The sequence below is a fragment of the Heptranchias perlo genome, chromosome 5 (assembly GCF_035084215.1).
Source record: "Heptranchias perlo isolate sHepPer1 chromosome 5, sHepPer1.hap1, whole genome shotgun sequence".
Taxonomy (NCBI): domain Eukaryota; kingdom Metazoa; phylum Chordata; class Chondrichthyes; order Hexanchiformes; family Hexanchidae; genus Heptranchias; species Heptranchias perlo.
In genome coordinates, this window is record NC_090329.1 from 130,379,949 (window position 1) to 130,394,084 (window position 14,136).

A 14,136-nucleotide genomic window follows, 5' to 3' on the forward strand; every position below is an offset into this window, starting at 1 on the left:
AGATAGAGGGGCTAAAGTAAGAAACAGTAAAATAGGTGCTGGGAACCACCATGGAATACAGCGAGATCCTTATTAGAGTTAGCAGTGTCTGTGAGAGGTGGTGGATCAGCCAAAAGTAAGAGGGGGTATATTGAGAATCAGTACACATGGTTACAGAAGTACAAGTTTTGAGAGTAATACTGCAAAGGTTAAAAGTATATTCAGAAAGAGAAAGGCAATAATTTCACATTGAGGTCAATTGCAAATGACTTGCTATTGATCAAATTAGAGCTGGAAGTACCTTCTAATCTGCAAACTTCTCTCACCAACAGTAATTAAATGCTGATTAATTTCAATATTATGCTTATTTACAGCCATGAGATTTTGTGTCCATAAAGGAACAGGACACCTGAAGCACAGCTCTGCCTCAGCAGCAAAATGACACGGTGCATTATATGGTAGAACACTCTGTCATTAAACAGCATATCATCCGGCTTACTGTGAGCGATGCCACAGGAGATCCACTAGCATATTATTCTGCTATGCTTACAGCAAAGTTCTGATGCATAGGATGGTTCCCAAAGAATTTGTGACTCGGTTAAGAACAAAAGATCTCCAAGCATAAACTTAAGGAAAACAGGTATTTATTTGAGAACACTAATGAGCTGATCCAAAATTCCAGTAATATTTAAACCTAACACGTCAGGACACGAATTATTAGTAGCACTTCCACCCCACTCATTCCTGTAAGGATTTCCTGCCCATCACGCTCCCATCTCCAGCTGAGAGCACGGCTAGATGACCTGCTCCTTCACCTCTGACTGTCCTTGCTGACTCAAGTTCTGTATTTAATTCTCCCCTCCCCTTCCCATCACCATGGGAAAGCACCTCACCACCAGTGAGCATCACTGCTCCCGATAACTTGGCTCAAAGCGAGATATCACTGTGGCTCTGAACCCCCATCATAGTCCTCAGTGGCACAATAGTGGAGTTTCCTTTTTGTGCTCCTTCTTCCTGATACTTACAACTGGAAGCTAGCAATACCGTCGCAACTTCTTTCATACTTGCAAGTAATTCCATGAAGAGTTATAGGAGCTAAACAGCCTGCAGATATCTGTGTCTCTGATCCACCCCACTCCAAACATCAGGATAGAAATTAAGCAGCATTCAATCAGATGAGGTTTTGTACATCCTTCTGAGAGATAACAGAGTGAGTGAGGACATTGGTTTGTTACAAGCCAAGGTGAGGGTAGAAATCTTTGCAGTGAAGTTATGTTGGGAGAGTTTTGAAACCATGATCTGCATATAAAAAGTTAGTTATAAAGAATGCAGTTTTGAAACTTTCCACTTATTATTGTAAAGATTGCTGCACAATCCCTGCCCATTTCTGATAATCAATGTGTTTTCGATTAGAAATGTGCACTTGGAGAGCTACAGCCTTAAACATAGGTCATTTGGAAGGATTGTCATAGTTCTCATTTTAATGTTCAAATTTTTCTATGAGGGAGACTTCCTGCAAATATTGACACACTTCCCAGGGAGCCCTGACAAATACTGACACTCTCAGGAAACTGACAGGATGCGTGTGGAATGATTTAGGTTAAGGTTGGGGAACTTATGTGAAGGTGTACCAGAATGATCTCCAAATGAAAGCCTTGGTAGTTGCGGAAGAGAGCTACACGTCAGCAAGTGAATGAGTTGAGTTTGTTGCCAAAGGGGACCATGATGGCAGGATTCATTTGGCAGTGGATCTTGGTTGAAGGTCTCATTTGTGAGCTGTGCCTGTAGTTGCCAAAACTAAAGTTATTGCTTCCTGATGGAAGCGTAACCTTCTCAAGCATTGCTGAGAGATCACTTGGATTTGTAGACAGGGAGGTGTGAGTATCTATGGGTAAAGGCCACAGAATTCCTATAGTGCCTGTTCAGCCAGGCATTTCTATGATGGTCCTCCTCATTGTCTTCCTCAGAGGAACAGGGTCAGCTTAAGGAAGATACCACTAATTCCGTAAGGTTCATAGAATCATAGAAAGTTACAGCACAGCAGGCCATTCAGCCCATCGTGTCCGTGCTGGCCGAAAAAGAGCTATCCAGCTTAAGTCCACTTTCCAGCACTTAGTCCATAGCCCTGTAGGTTACGGCACTTCAAGTGCACATCAAAGTACTTTTTAAATGAGTTGAGGGTTTCTGCCTCCACCACCCTTTCAGACAGTGAGTTCCAGACCTCCACCGCCCTCTAGGTGAAAAAATTTCTCCTCAGCTCCCCTCTAATCCTTCTACCAATCACTTTAAATCTATGCATCCTGGTCACTGACCCTTCTGCTAAGGGAAATAGGTCCTCCCTATCCACTCTATCTAGTCCCATCACAATTTTATACACCTCAAATAAATCTCCCCTCAGCCTCCTTTGTTCCAAAGAAAATAATCCCAGCCGATCCAATCTTTTCTCATAGCTAAAATTCTCCAGCCCTGGAAACATCCTCGTAAATCTCCTCTGTACCCTCTCTAGTGCAATCACATCTTTCCTGTAATGTGGTGACCAGAAATGTACGCAGTACTCAAGTTGCAGCCAAACCAATGTTTTATGCAGTTCTAGCATAACCTCCCTGCTCTTATATTCTTTGCCTTGGCAAATAAAAGAAAGTATCCCGTATGACTTTTTAACCATCTTATTATGTATTGTGTACAATTTTGGTCTCCTTACCTAAGAAAGGATAAACTTGCCATAAAAGGAGTACAACGAAGGTTCACCAGACTGATTCCTGGGATGGCGGGATTGTCGTATGAGGAGAGATTGAGTAGACTAAGCCTGTATTAGAACATAAGAAATAGGAGCAGGAGTAGGCCAATCGGCCCCTCGAGCCTGCTCCGCCATTCAATAAGATCATGGCTGATCTGATCCCAACCTCAAATTTAAATTCATGTCCAATTTCCTGCCCGCTCCCCGTAACCCCTAATTCCCTTTACTTCTAGGAAACTGTCTATTTCTGTTTTAAATTTATTTAATGATGCAGCTTCCACAGCTTCCTGGGGCAGCAAATTCCACAGACCTACTACCCTCTGAGTGAAGAAGTTTCTCCTCATCTCAGTTTTGAAAGAGCAGCCCCTTATTCTAAGATTATGTCCCCTAGTTCTAGTTTCATCCATCCTTGGGAACATCCTTACCGCATCCACCCGATCAAGCCCCTTCACAATCTTATATGTTTCAATAAGATCGCCTCTCATTCTTCTGAACTCCAATGAGTAGAGTCCCAATCTACTCAACCTCTCCTCATATGTCCGCCCCCTCATCCCCGGGATTAACCGAGTGAACCTTCTTTGTACTGCCTCGAGAGCAAGTATGTCTTTTCTTAAGTATGGACACCAAAACTGTATGCAGTATTCCAGGTGCATTCTCACCAATACCTTATATAACTGCAGCAATACCTCCCTGTTTTTATATTCTATCCCCCTAGCAATAAACGCCAACATTCCATTGGCCTTCTTGATCACCTGCTGCACCTGCATACTAACATTTTGATTTTCTTGCACTAGGACCCCCAGATCCCTTTGTACTGCAGTACTTTCCAGTTTCTTGCCATTAGGATAATAACTTGGTCTCTGATTTTTCCTGCCAAAGTGCATAACCTCACATTTTCCAATATTGTACTGCATCTGCCAAATCTCTGCCCACTCACCCAGCCTGTCTATATCCCCTTGTAGGTTTTTTATGTCCTCCTCACTCTCTACTTTCCCTCCCATCTTTGTATCATCTGCAAACTTTGATATGTCACACTCGTTCCCCTCCTCCAAATCGTTAATATAGATTGTAAAGAGTTGTGGACCCAGCACCGACCCCTGCGGAACACCACTGGTTACTGGTTGCCAGTCCGAGAATGAACCGTTTATCCCAACTCTCTGCATCCTGTTAGATAACCAATCCTCCACCCATGCCAGAATATTACCCCCAATCCAGTGATTCTTTATCTTGAGCAATAATCTTTTATGTGGCACCTTGTCGAATGCCTTCTGGAAGTCTAAATACACTACGTCCACTGGTTCCCCTTTATCCACCCTGCACGTTATGTCCTCAAAGAACTCAAGCAAATTTGTCAGACATGACTTCCCCTTCGTAAAGCCATGCTGACTTTGTCCTATTAAATTATGTTTATCCAAATGTTCCGCTACCGTCTCCTTAATAATAGACTCCAAAATTTTACCCACCACAGATGTTAGGCTAACTGGTCTATAATTTCCAGCCTTCTGCCTACTACCCTTTTTAAATAAGGGTGTTACATTTGCAGTTTTCCAATCTGCCAGGACCTTTGCCGAGTCCAGAGAATTTTGGAAAATTATTACCGAAGCATCCACAATCCCTACTGCCACTTCCCTCAAGACCCTCGGATGTAAGCCATCAGGTCCAGGGGATTTATCTGCCTTAAGTCCCATTAATTTACTGAGTACCAATTCCTTAGTGATTTTAATCGTATTAAGCTCCTCCCCCACCAGTGCCCCCTGTTTGTCCAGTGTTGGAATATTCTTAGTGTCCTCTACTGTAAAGACTGAAACTAAATATTTGTTCAGCATTTTTGCCATCTCCATGTTTCCCACCATTAATTTCCCGGTCTCATCCTCTAAGGGACCTACGTTTGCCTTAGCCACCCTTTTTCTTTTTATATAACTATAGAAACTCTTGCTATCTGTTTTTATATTTCTTGCTAATTTCTTTTCATAATCTATCTTCCCTTTCTTAATCAATCCTTTAGTTACTTTTTGCTGTCTTTTGAAGACTTCCCAATCTTCTATCCTCCCACTAAGCTTGGCTACCTTATATGTCCTTGTTTTTAGTCGGATACTATCCTTAATTTCTTTACTTTGCCACGGATGGCTGTCATTTCTTTTACACCCTTTTTTCCTCAGTGGAATATATATTTTTTGAAAGTTGTAAAATAACTCCTTGAATGAACACCACTACTCATGTACCGTCTTACCCTTTAATCTATTTTCCCAGTCCATTTTAATCAATTCCGCTCTCATACCATCATAGTCTCCTTTATTCAAGCTCAGTACGCTTGTTTGAGAACCAACCTTCTCACCCTCTAATTGGATATGGAATGTAACTATGTTATGGTCACTCATTCCAAGGGGATCCTTAACTAGGACACAATTAATCCTGGCTCATTACACAGGACCAGGTCCAAGGTTGCCTGCCCCCTTGTAGGATCAGTTACATACTGCTCAAGAAATCCATCCCTAATACACTCAATAAACTCTTCCTCAAGGCTGCCCTGCCCAATTTGATTTGTCCAGTTAATATGATAGTTAAAATCCCCCATAATTATAGCTGTTCCCTTATTACATGCCCCGACTATTTCCTGATTAATACTTCTTCCAGCAGAGTTGCAACTATTCGGAGGCCTATATACTACGCCCACTAGTGTTTTTTTCCCCTTATTATTCCTTATCTCTACCCAAACTGTTTCATTGTCCTGATCTTTTGTCCCTATATCATTTCTCTGTATTACAGTGATTCCTTCCTTTATTAACAAAGCCACCCCACCTCCCCTTCCTTCCTGCCTGTCCTTCCTGATTGTTAAATACCCTGGCATATTTAATTCCCAGCCGTTGTCACCTTGCAGCCATGTTTCTGTAATGGCCACAAGATCATACCCATACGTAGTTATTTGTGCCGTTAACTCGTCCATTTTGTTACGAATGCTACGTGCATTCAGATAAAGAACTTTCAAATATGTTTTGTGACACTTAGTTACTGCTTTTTCCTTTTTTAACACTTTACCTTTTACTCCATACCTTCTGTCCCTTCCTGACACGCTTTCCTCTGTCTCCCTGCTCAGGTTCCCAACCCCTTGCCACAGCTTTGATGCTGGGTTAATCGCCTTACGCCTTCTAGTTTTTATTTTATCTGTCGTGCCTAAAGTACACTTTCTTTCCGCTGAGGTGATCTCATCATGAACTCAGAATGTGAACTGTAATATCACTGTGTCAAAGTTTAAAAACCATATAAAAGAAACAAAAGCCTACATAGTACCATTTTCAATATTAATGGATGAGCACTTAATGTTCTTGTGTGACGGTCTTCTGCTACTTTAATGGAAGAGTTTACAGGTTAAAGTAATAGGCAGAAGAATGTCATATGAACATGTTAAGCATTTGTGTACCAATGTTGCAAACATTAATTGTTGGCTCAGGTTAGTGAGTAACAAAATGTAACAGTTTTTGTAATGCTGAATTATTCCTATTGATCTCAGTTTTACCTGATAAATGTACCATTCATTTAAAAAAAAATTGTTTGGATTGAATTTTTTAGTCCAAAAACAAAGCTCACAGAATAAAAAACTAAAAGAACCACCCAGTTGGTGTTTTTTTTTACTGGGACATAGGAATAGTCTGCAGAAATCTGCAAAATAATATAGTCCATCAAAACCGATACAAAATGGTTTTGCAGTTCAGCATGATATTTATGTAAACGGAGATCATGTGGTACTCATTAACTGTTTATGGCAGAATACGGTCTTGAGCATCGACGTGATCAAGGGCCAGTCTCAGACCTATCATAATCCTGTTCCACATACTTATTGTCAAACTTTATTAAAAAAGTTTTCCGCTCCCCGCTGGCTCAGCAAGTTAATTCAGCAAATAGCTGAGCTGTATAGACCAGAAAGGTCATAGGTTTGATCCTCAGTGTGTTCTGGGCTAGTTGATCTCAGCCGGAGTGGCAATGGCAGTGGCAGTACTATAACTGGCCTCAGCCAACACTCACTGTTTAGGACTACGCATGAATAATTATCACTTGGGTAAGGTACCAACCCAAGCAAGGAGTCAAGACCCTCAATAGAGAAAGTGAGGCGAGAAAATTTTTAAAAATTGTCTTCTCTTTCACCCTTCCACCTCTCCGCCTGAATCTTGCGATCAGAGCTGGCAGGTTTCAAATTGAGGCACAAAGCAGCAGGTGTGGTGAGGAGGAGATGGGCCACAAGTGTATCTCAAGACTATTTGAGGACATAGATCATACAGAAGTCAAGATAATGCCGAGGATAATAGAGGCATAACCATATCAAACTTGAAAATAAAGGACTTGAGGCTGGACATTTTCACTGGAACAGCTTTCTGGTGGCCCACTTAGAATTTCTGTGATCAGTAAAAAAAAAAGTGCCTTATTGGCAGTAGTAGTTTGAATACACTGATAGATCCTGTTTAGATGCTGGAGGACATGTATTCCTAGATGACAAAGGATGGCATGCAGAACTCTATTTACAGCCGAGTTTCTCTATGTTTCACCCAGAAAAACAAGCAATTTCATTTTAAAATGGAGTCTGAGTTATAGGGCAAGACTCTGAGCTGAATTTGTTCTCCTTGAAGTGAAGATTAAGGAAGGATCATTTAAATACTGCAAGCTGAGGACACAAGCAGGCTATCTGAGCTGGGCTGTGAGCATAGAACTGGAGGACACAGGTTTAAAATTAAGCATATTCAAGCAAGACAACATTAAAATTTATCTCACAAACTGGTGGATTACGTGGAACAGGCCCCAGCAAAAGCAGTTCATGCTGTACTCGTTTCTTCACAAATAGAGCTGGATAAATAGATGGTTAGGAACTAGTGTGCAAGTTATAGACTTAGGGTGAAATGATCAAATACTCCATTACAGATTTGGGACCAATTTCATTCATATCAGGTGAAGCCTGGAACCCATTACACTCTTGTGAGGAGTCTTAGACCCATCACACTCCTGGCAGGAGGAGTCTGCAGACTGACTGTACTCCCAAGAGGAGGAGTTTTGGTACCAATTACACTTTTTGTTAATTAAACACGTATTCATCTGTTCACTTGACAGAGCAAGAGAGAGCTGTATTCAGAGATTTTTGTTGTAGCATTTTTAACGGTTTGATGATGAGGGTGTGCAGTTAATTGACATTCTATTTAAGCACCTCAGAGCCAGTTTTCTCTTTCTGCACTGGGTTATGGGCAGCATTCCCAATTAACATTATGTTCAATTCAGCCACTTAGCTGATAACTGAATAACTTTCTGTTAAGCAAACAGAAAAACTAGTGGATGTGTGTGGTGTTGTACATGGTAAGTTGAAGAGTATGATTACTCTGTTACCTGCCACTGATGTCTTCATGCCGCTGATTTTCTTCTGCTTCTGTTCTCATTTTTCTTTTTGCTTTGCTCTCTGTCCACCCCTACTGTCTTTTACTTCTTTCCTTTAGGATGGGAGAGTATGGTATGGTGTGGTGGGTGGGATGGGATGGTGTGGTGTGAAAATGTGGGGGAAGGAACCAACAATGGCTGCTGGCTGCATTTGGATGGGGGTTGCAGGAAAGTTGTAGCTCTCTGGATCCCTCCTTATTCCCTTTCCTCTACACTCTCACCTTCTCACTATGTACCTCCCTCATTCCCATCACTTCCCCTTTGCTCCACAGTCACTCCCCGCTTTTGACCCTCCATCCACTCTTCTCCTCCCACTCCCATTTACCCTCAATGTTTCCCCCTCCCTCACCTTCCATTCTTATTGGTTTCCCTCAGAGGTTTTGTTTGCTTTCAAAATTCAACATTTTTGAAGAAACTAAATTAGAATGAGTAAAAAAAACACCTCTGCCTTTCTCTCGTGTCATCCTCTCCCAGGTGTACGTGATTACTATTGACCTTCTGTAACTCAACAAAACATAGGTGACGTAGTTAACTGTTTTTAAAATTTCAACTAGTTTTATTTTGAAAAATTGAAGTAACGTGAAAGAAAGATCCACCCTCTCTCTTTGACCATAGAAGTTTATAGGACACAACAAAGCTACAACAGGTGTGCAATCAGGACAATGATTGGACATTGGAAATTTAAGTTAGGCAACAAAGGTGGATGACAAATATTCAGAAAGCATTTTGAACAACTTGTAGGAACCAGGTGGCCAGATCTCACTACAAAATAGCAGCTGAAACAAAACCAGAAAATGCTAGAAACACTCAGCAGGCCGGGCAGCAACTAAGTTGAGGAAGGGTCCATGCTAGAGCGAGTTCCAGATTTCTACTACCCTTTGTGTGAAAAAATGCTAATTGATTTCACTCCTAAATGCCCAGCTCTAATTTTAAGATTATGCTCCCTTGTTCTGGATTCCTTCACCAGGGGAAATAGTTTCTCTGTATTTACCCTATCATTATCCCTTAATCATTATAAATACCTCAATTAGATCACCCCTCAAACTTCTAAACTCAAGGGAATACAAGCCAAGGTATGCAACCCGTCCTCATAATATAACCCTTTCAGCCCTGGTCAGCAACGATTCAAACAATGTCCTCATCAGATGTCCGTACCATTACTCACTCTGATCAAATTATTAATGGTCAACCATTCATAATGTAAGTCAGCTTCTGAATGAGTCATCTAATCAAACCTCTGGCTTTCCTTTAACCCAGATAGATGTTTAATCAAGTAAACTGGCCATTTCCAGTCACTGCATTGAAAGGTTTTAAATTTATGCAGCATTTGCTAAATTTATCATTCTTCTCCCTCATACACATTTTTTCTGCCCTTACTCCTCACTCATAGGCACTGGAAGTCCTCCAGTACTTCACCCAAGTGGCGACATATGTGAGATAAGGGAGTGAATGTCAACAGTGAAGGATACCACAGCTGAGCCTGATCATGTTGTCATCAGACTCTGTACTTCCACCAGGTATGGGAACCTTTGCCAATATTTCCTCTGCTTATCCCAAGACGTCTCGGCACTATACACCAGTATCCCCCACGATGACGGCATCGCTGCAACAGCCTCAGTACTCAACACCAACAACAGCCAATCTCCAGACGCCATCCTACAACTCATCCGCTTCATCCTGGATCACAATGTCTTCACCTTCAATAACCAGTTCTTTACCCAAACACACGGAACAGCCATGGGGACCAAATTCGCACCCCAATACGCCAACATTTTCATGCACAAGTTCGAGCACGACTTCTTCACTGCACAGGACCTCCAACCAACGCTATACACCAGATACATCGACGACATTTTCTTCCTATGGACCCACGGCGAAGAATCACTGAAGAGACTACACGATAACATCAACAAGTTCCATCCCACCATCAAACTCACCATGGACTACTCCTCAGAATCGGTTTCTTTCTTGGACACACGAATCTCCATCAAAGACGGGCACCTCAGCACCTCACTCTACCGCAAGCCCACGGACAACCTCACGATGCTCCACTTTTCCAGCTTCCACCCCTACCACGTCAAAGAGGCCATCCCCTATGGACAGGCCCTACGAATACACAGGATCTGCTCAGACGAGGAGGAACGCGATGGACACCTACAGACGCTGAAAGACGCCCTCGTAAGAACGGGATATGACGCTCGACTTGTCGATCGACAGTTCCGACGGGCCACAGCGAAGAATCGCATAGACCTCCTCAGAAGACAAACATGGGACGCAACCAACAGAGTACCCTTCGTCGTCCAGTACTTCCCTGGAGCGGAGAAACTACACCATGTTCTCCGCAGCCTTCAACATGTCATCGATGACGACGAACACCTCGCTAAGGCCATCCCCACGCCTCCACTGCTCGCCTTTAAACAGCCACCCAACCTCAAACAGACCATCGTTCGCAGCAAGTTACCCAGTTTTCAGGAGAACAGCGTCCACGACACCACACAACCCTGCCACGGCAACCTCTGCAAGACATGCCAGATCATCGACACGGATACCACCATCACACGAGAGGACACCACCCACCAGGTACATGGTTCATACTCCTGTGACTCGGCCAACATTGTTTACCTCATACGTTGCAGGAAAGGATGCCCCGGAGCATGGTACATTGGCGAGACCATGCAGACGCTGCGACAACGGATGAACGGACACCGCGCAACAATCGCCAAACAGGAGGGTTCCCTCCCAGTCGGGGAACACTTTAGCAGTCAAGGACATTCTGTATTAAAAACAGATAACATTTGTTCGCTGGTGGGGTAACGTGTAGCGTGACATGAACCCAAGATCCCGGTTGAGGCCGTCCTCATGGGTGCGGAACTTGGCTATCTGTTTTTAATATAACGAGTCAGTTGCTGTCTTTTCTAGGTTTCTACCTCTCTATCTCTGTTTTTTTTTTGTTGTTTTTTTTTGGTGATTTGTATATTCTGTGAGACCTGGCAGGTAACACCTGTCTGTCTGCACACTGATTGCCTTGGCAACGGGCAGTTGAAAAAACTGTCTGTACTCACCAAGCATTGTTCTGTGAATTATAAATGCGATTTCATTTCGAGGACTTCATTTCACATCGTTCACCTGACGAAGGGGGAAGCCTCCGAAAGCTTGTGAATTTAAAATAGAAAAGAGAAGGCTGAGGGATGACCTGATAGATAGGGTTTGATAGGGTAGACATGGAGAAAATGTTTCCACTTGTGAGGGAGTCCAAAACGAGAGGTCATAAATATAAAACAGTCACTAATAAATCCAATAGGGAATTCAGGAGAAACTTCTTTACCCAAAGAGTTTTAAGAATGTGGAACTCGCAACCACAAAATGCAGTTGAGGCAAATAGCATAGATGCATTTAAGGGGACGCTAGATAAGCACATGAGGAAGAAAGGAGTAGAAGGGTATCCTGATAGGGTTAGATGAAGTAGGGAGGGAAGAGGCTCATGTGGAGCATAAATGCCGGCATAGACCAGTTGGGCCGAATGGCCTGTTTCAGGTGCTGTAGTTTCGATGTAACTTGATGTAGAAATGGGTTGGGATATGAAAGTTTTAAAACGTGAAGCTGCACAATACAGCTTACTCTCGTAAAATACCACCTGGACTTTTTTGACAAAGTGTACTTAGTTTGAGTCCAGGAGAATAAGATCATTAAATGCCCAAATGACTTCAATACAACAAGCGTACCATAAAACCTTCCATTGTTTCTGTTTTTATTTTCCAAGTGTATCCTGCTGTATCACCCAGGCTGAATGGACCATCTGCACTCACTCGTCTACTCCAACCTCCACTACACCACATTAGATAGATGTTATGTTGAAGGAAGTTAAGTTAAACCTTTATAAATCACTGGTTAGACCTCAGCTGGAGTATTGTGGCCAATTCTGGGCACCACACTTTAGGAAGGATTTCAAGGCCTTGGAGAGGGTGCAGAGGAAACTTGCCAGAATGATACCAGGGATGAGGGACTTCAGTTATGTGGAGAGGCAAGAGAATGTGGGATTGTTTTCCTTACAGCAGACAAGGTTAAGAGGAGATTTAACAGAGGTTCAAAATTATGAGGGGTTTTGATAGAGTAAATGAGAAATTGTTTCCGCTAGTGGGTGGGTCGGTAACCAGAGGACACAGATTTATGACAATTGGCACAAGAACCAGAGGCGACATGAGGAAACATTTTTTTACGCAGCGAGTTGTTATGATCTGGAATGCACTGCGTAAAAGGGTGGTGGAAGCGAATTCGATAGTAACTTTCAAAAGGGAATTGGATAAATACTTGAAAAGGAGCAATTTGCAGGGCTATGGGGAAAGAGCAAGGAAGTGGGGCTAATTGGATAGCTCTTTCAAAGAGCCAGCACAGGCACGATGGGCTGAATGGCCTCCTGTGCTGCAAGATTCTATGATTAATAAGAAAACCCTAGAGAGAATGTCTTCTGGGCTTGCCAGTATACACAAATATTTTGAAGAGATATAAAGAATACAGCAGCTCATTCAAGTTTAGACTTTTACAATCCAATTTTCTGCCTTCTGGTCTTTAATGTGAAGAAATACCTAACCGTGGAGCAGGCAAGTTAATCAATACACCACTGTACTTATGAAATGCATCAGTAACTAAAGAGAAGCTACCTTCGATTTCTGTGTGATCTGTAAAATGTTAGCCATGGAATAAATTAGCTGCGTCTGACTGCTAACATCTTTTTAAAAAAAAGCTTTAAAAAACACCATCTAATTCCTTCCACAGAATTCTACCTAACCCAGCAGGAATCACGCTACTGAAGAGCTTTGTAATCAGCTCATCCAATTCGGAGCATCCTGTTGCACAATGCTCAATAACAACACATTACTCGTAGTCCAGAATTTTGTACATACTCTACTAGAAAAGATACTCTACTAGAAAAGATATCAACTGCAGCATGTTCAAAGCAACCATTCTAGTCAATCGCGTTTCTGCGGCCGCAACCGAGACTCCAGGATGGTGTGTTGCCTCCCTGGTGCAAGGATCAAGGATGTCTCGGAGCGGCTACAGAACATTTTGGAGGGGGAGGGCGAACAGCCAGCTGTCGTGGTGCACATAGGCACCAACGATATAGGTAAAAAAGGGGATGAGGTCCTAAAAGCAGAATATAGGGAGTTAGGAGGTAAATTAAAAAATAGGACCTCAAAGGTAGTAATCTCAGGATTGCTGCCAGTGCCACATGCTAGTCAGAGTAGAAATAGGAGGATATTTCAAATGAATACGTGGCTAGAGGAATGGTGCAAGGGGGAGGGATTCAAATTCCTGGGACACTGGAAACGGTTCTGGGGGAGGTGGGACCAGTACAAACCGGACGGTCTGCACCTGGGCAGGGCCGGGACCGCTGTCCTAGGAGGAGTGTTTGCTAGTGCTGTTGGGGAGGGTTTAAACTAAAGTGGCAGGGGGTTGGGAACCTGAGCAGGGAGAGAGAGGAAAGCGTAACAGGAAGGGACAGAAGGTATGGAGTAATGGGTAAAGTGTTAAAAAAGGAAAAAGCAGGAACTAAGCGTCACAAAACAGATTTGAAAGTTCTTTATCTGAATGCACGTAGCATTCGTAATAAAATGGACGAGTTAACGGCACAAATAACTACGTATGGGTATGATCTTGTGGCCATTACAGAAACATGGCTGCAGGGTGACAACGACTGGGAATTAAATATGCCAGGGTATTTAACAATCAGGAAGGACAGGCAGGAAGGAAGGGGAGGTGGGGTGGCTATGTTAATAAAGGAAGGAATCACTGTAATACAGAGAAATGATATTGGGACAAAGCATCAAGATAATGAAACAGTTTGGGTGGAGATAAGGAATAATAAGGGAAAAAAAACATTAGTGGGCGTAGTATATAGGCCTCCTAATAGTTGCAACTCTGCTGGAAGAAGTATTAATCAGGAGATAGTCGGGGCATGTAATAAGGGAACAGCCATAATTATGGGGGATTTTAATTATCATATTAACTGG

General features: G+C 42.6%; 1 protein-coding gene across 1 annotated transcript; it reads left to right on the plus strand.

Annotated features, from left to right (window-relative positions):
• Positions 1-370: 370 nt before the first annotated feature.
• On the plus strand, positions 371-11,915 carry LOC137322117 (uncharacterized). Its single transcript, XM_067985214.1, has 2 exons — positions 371-619; positions 9,519-11,915. The coding sequence occupies exon 2, from the start codon at positions 9,578-9,580 to the stop codon at positions 10,940-10,942; it is 1,365 nt and encodes a 454-aa protein (XP_067841315.1). The 5' UTR covers positions 371-619; positions 9,519-9,577; the 3' UTR covers positions 10,943-11,915.
• Positions 11,916-14,136: the final 2,221 nt, after the last annotated feature.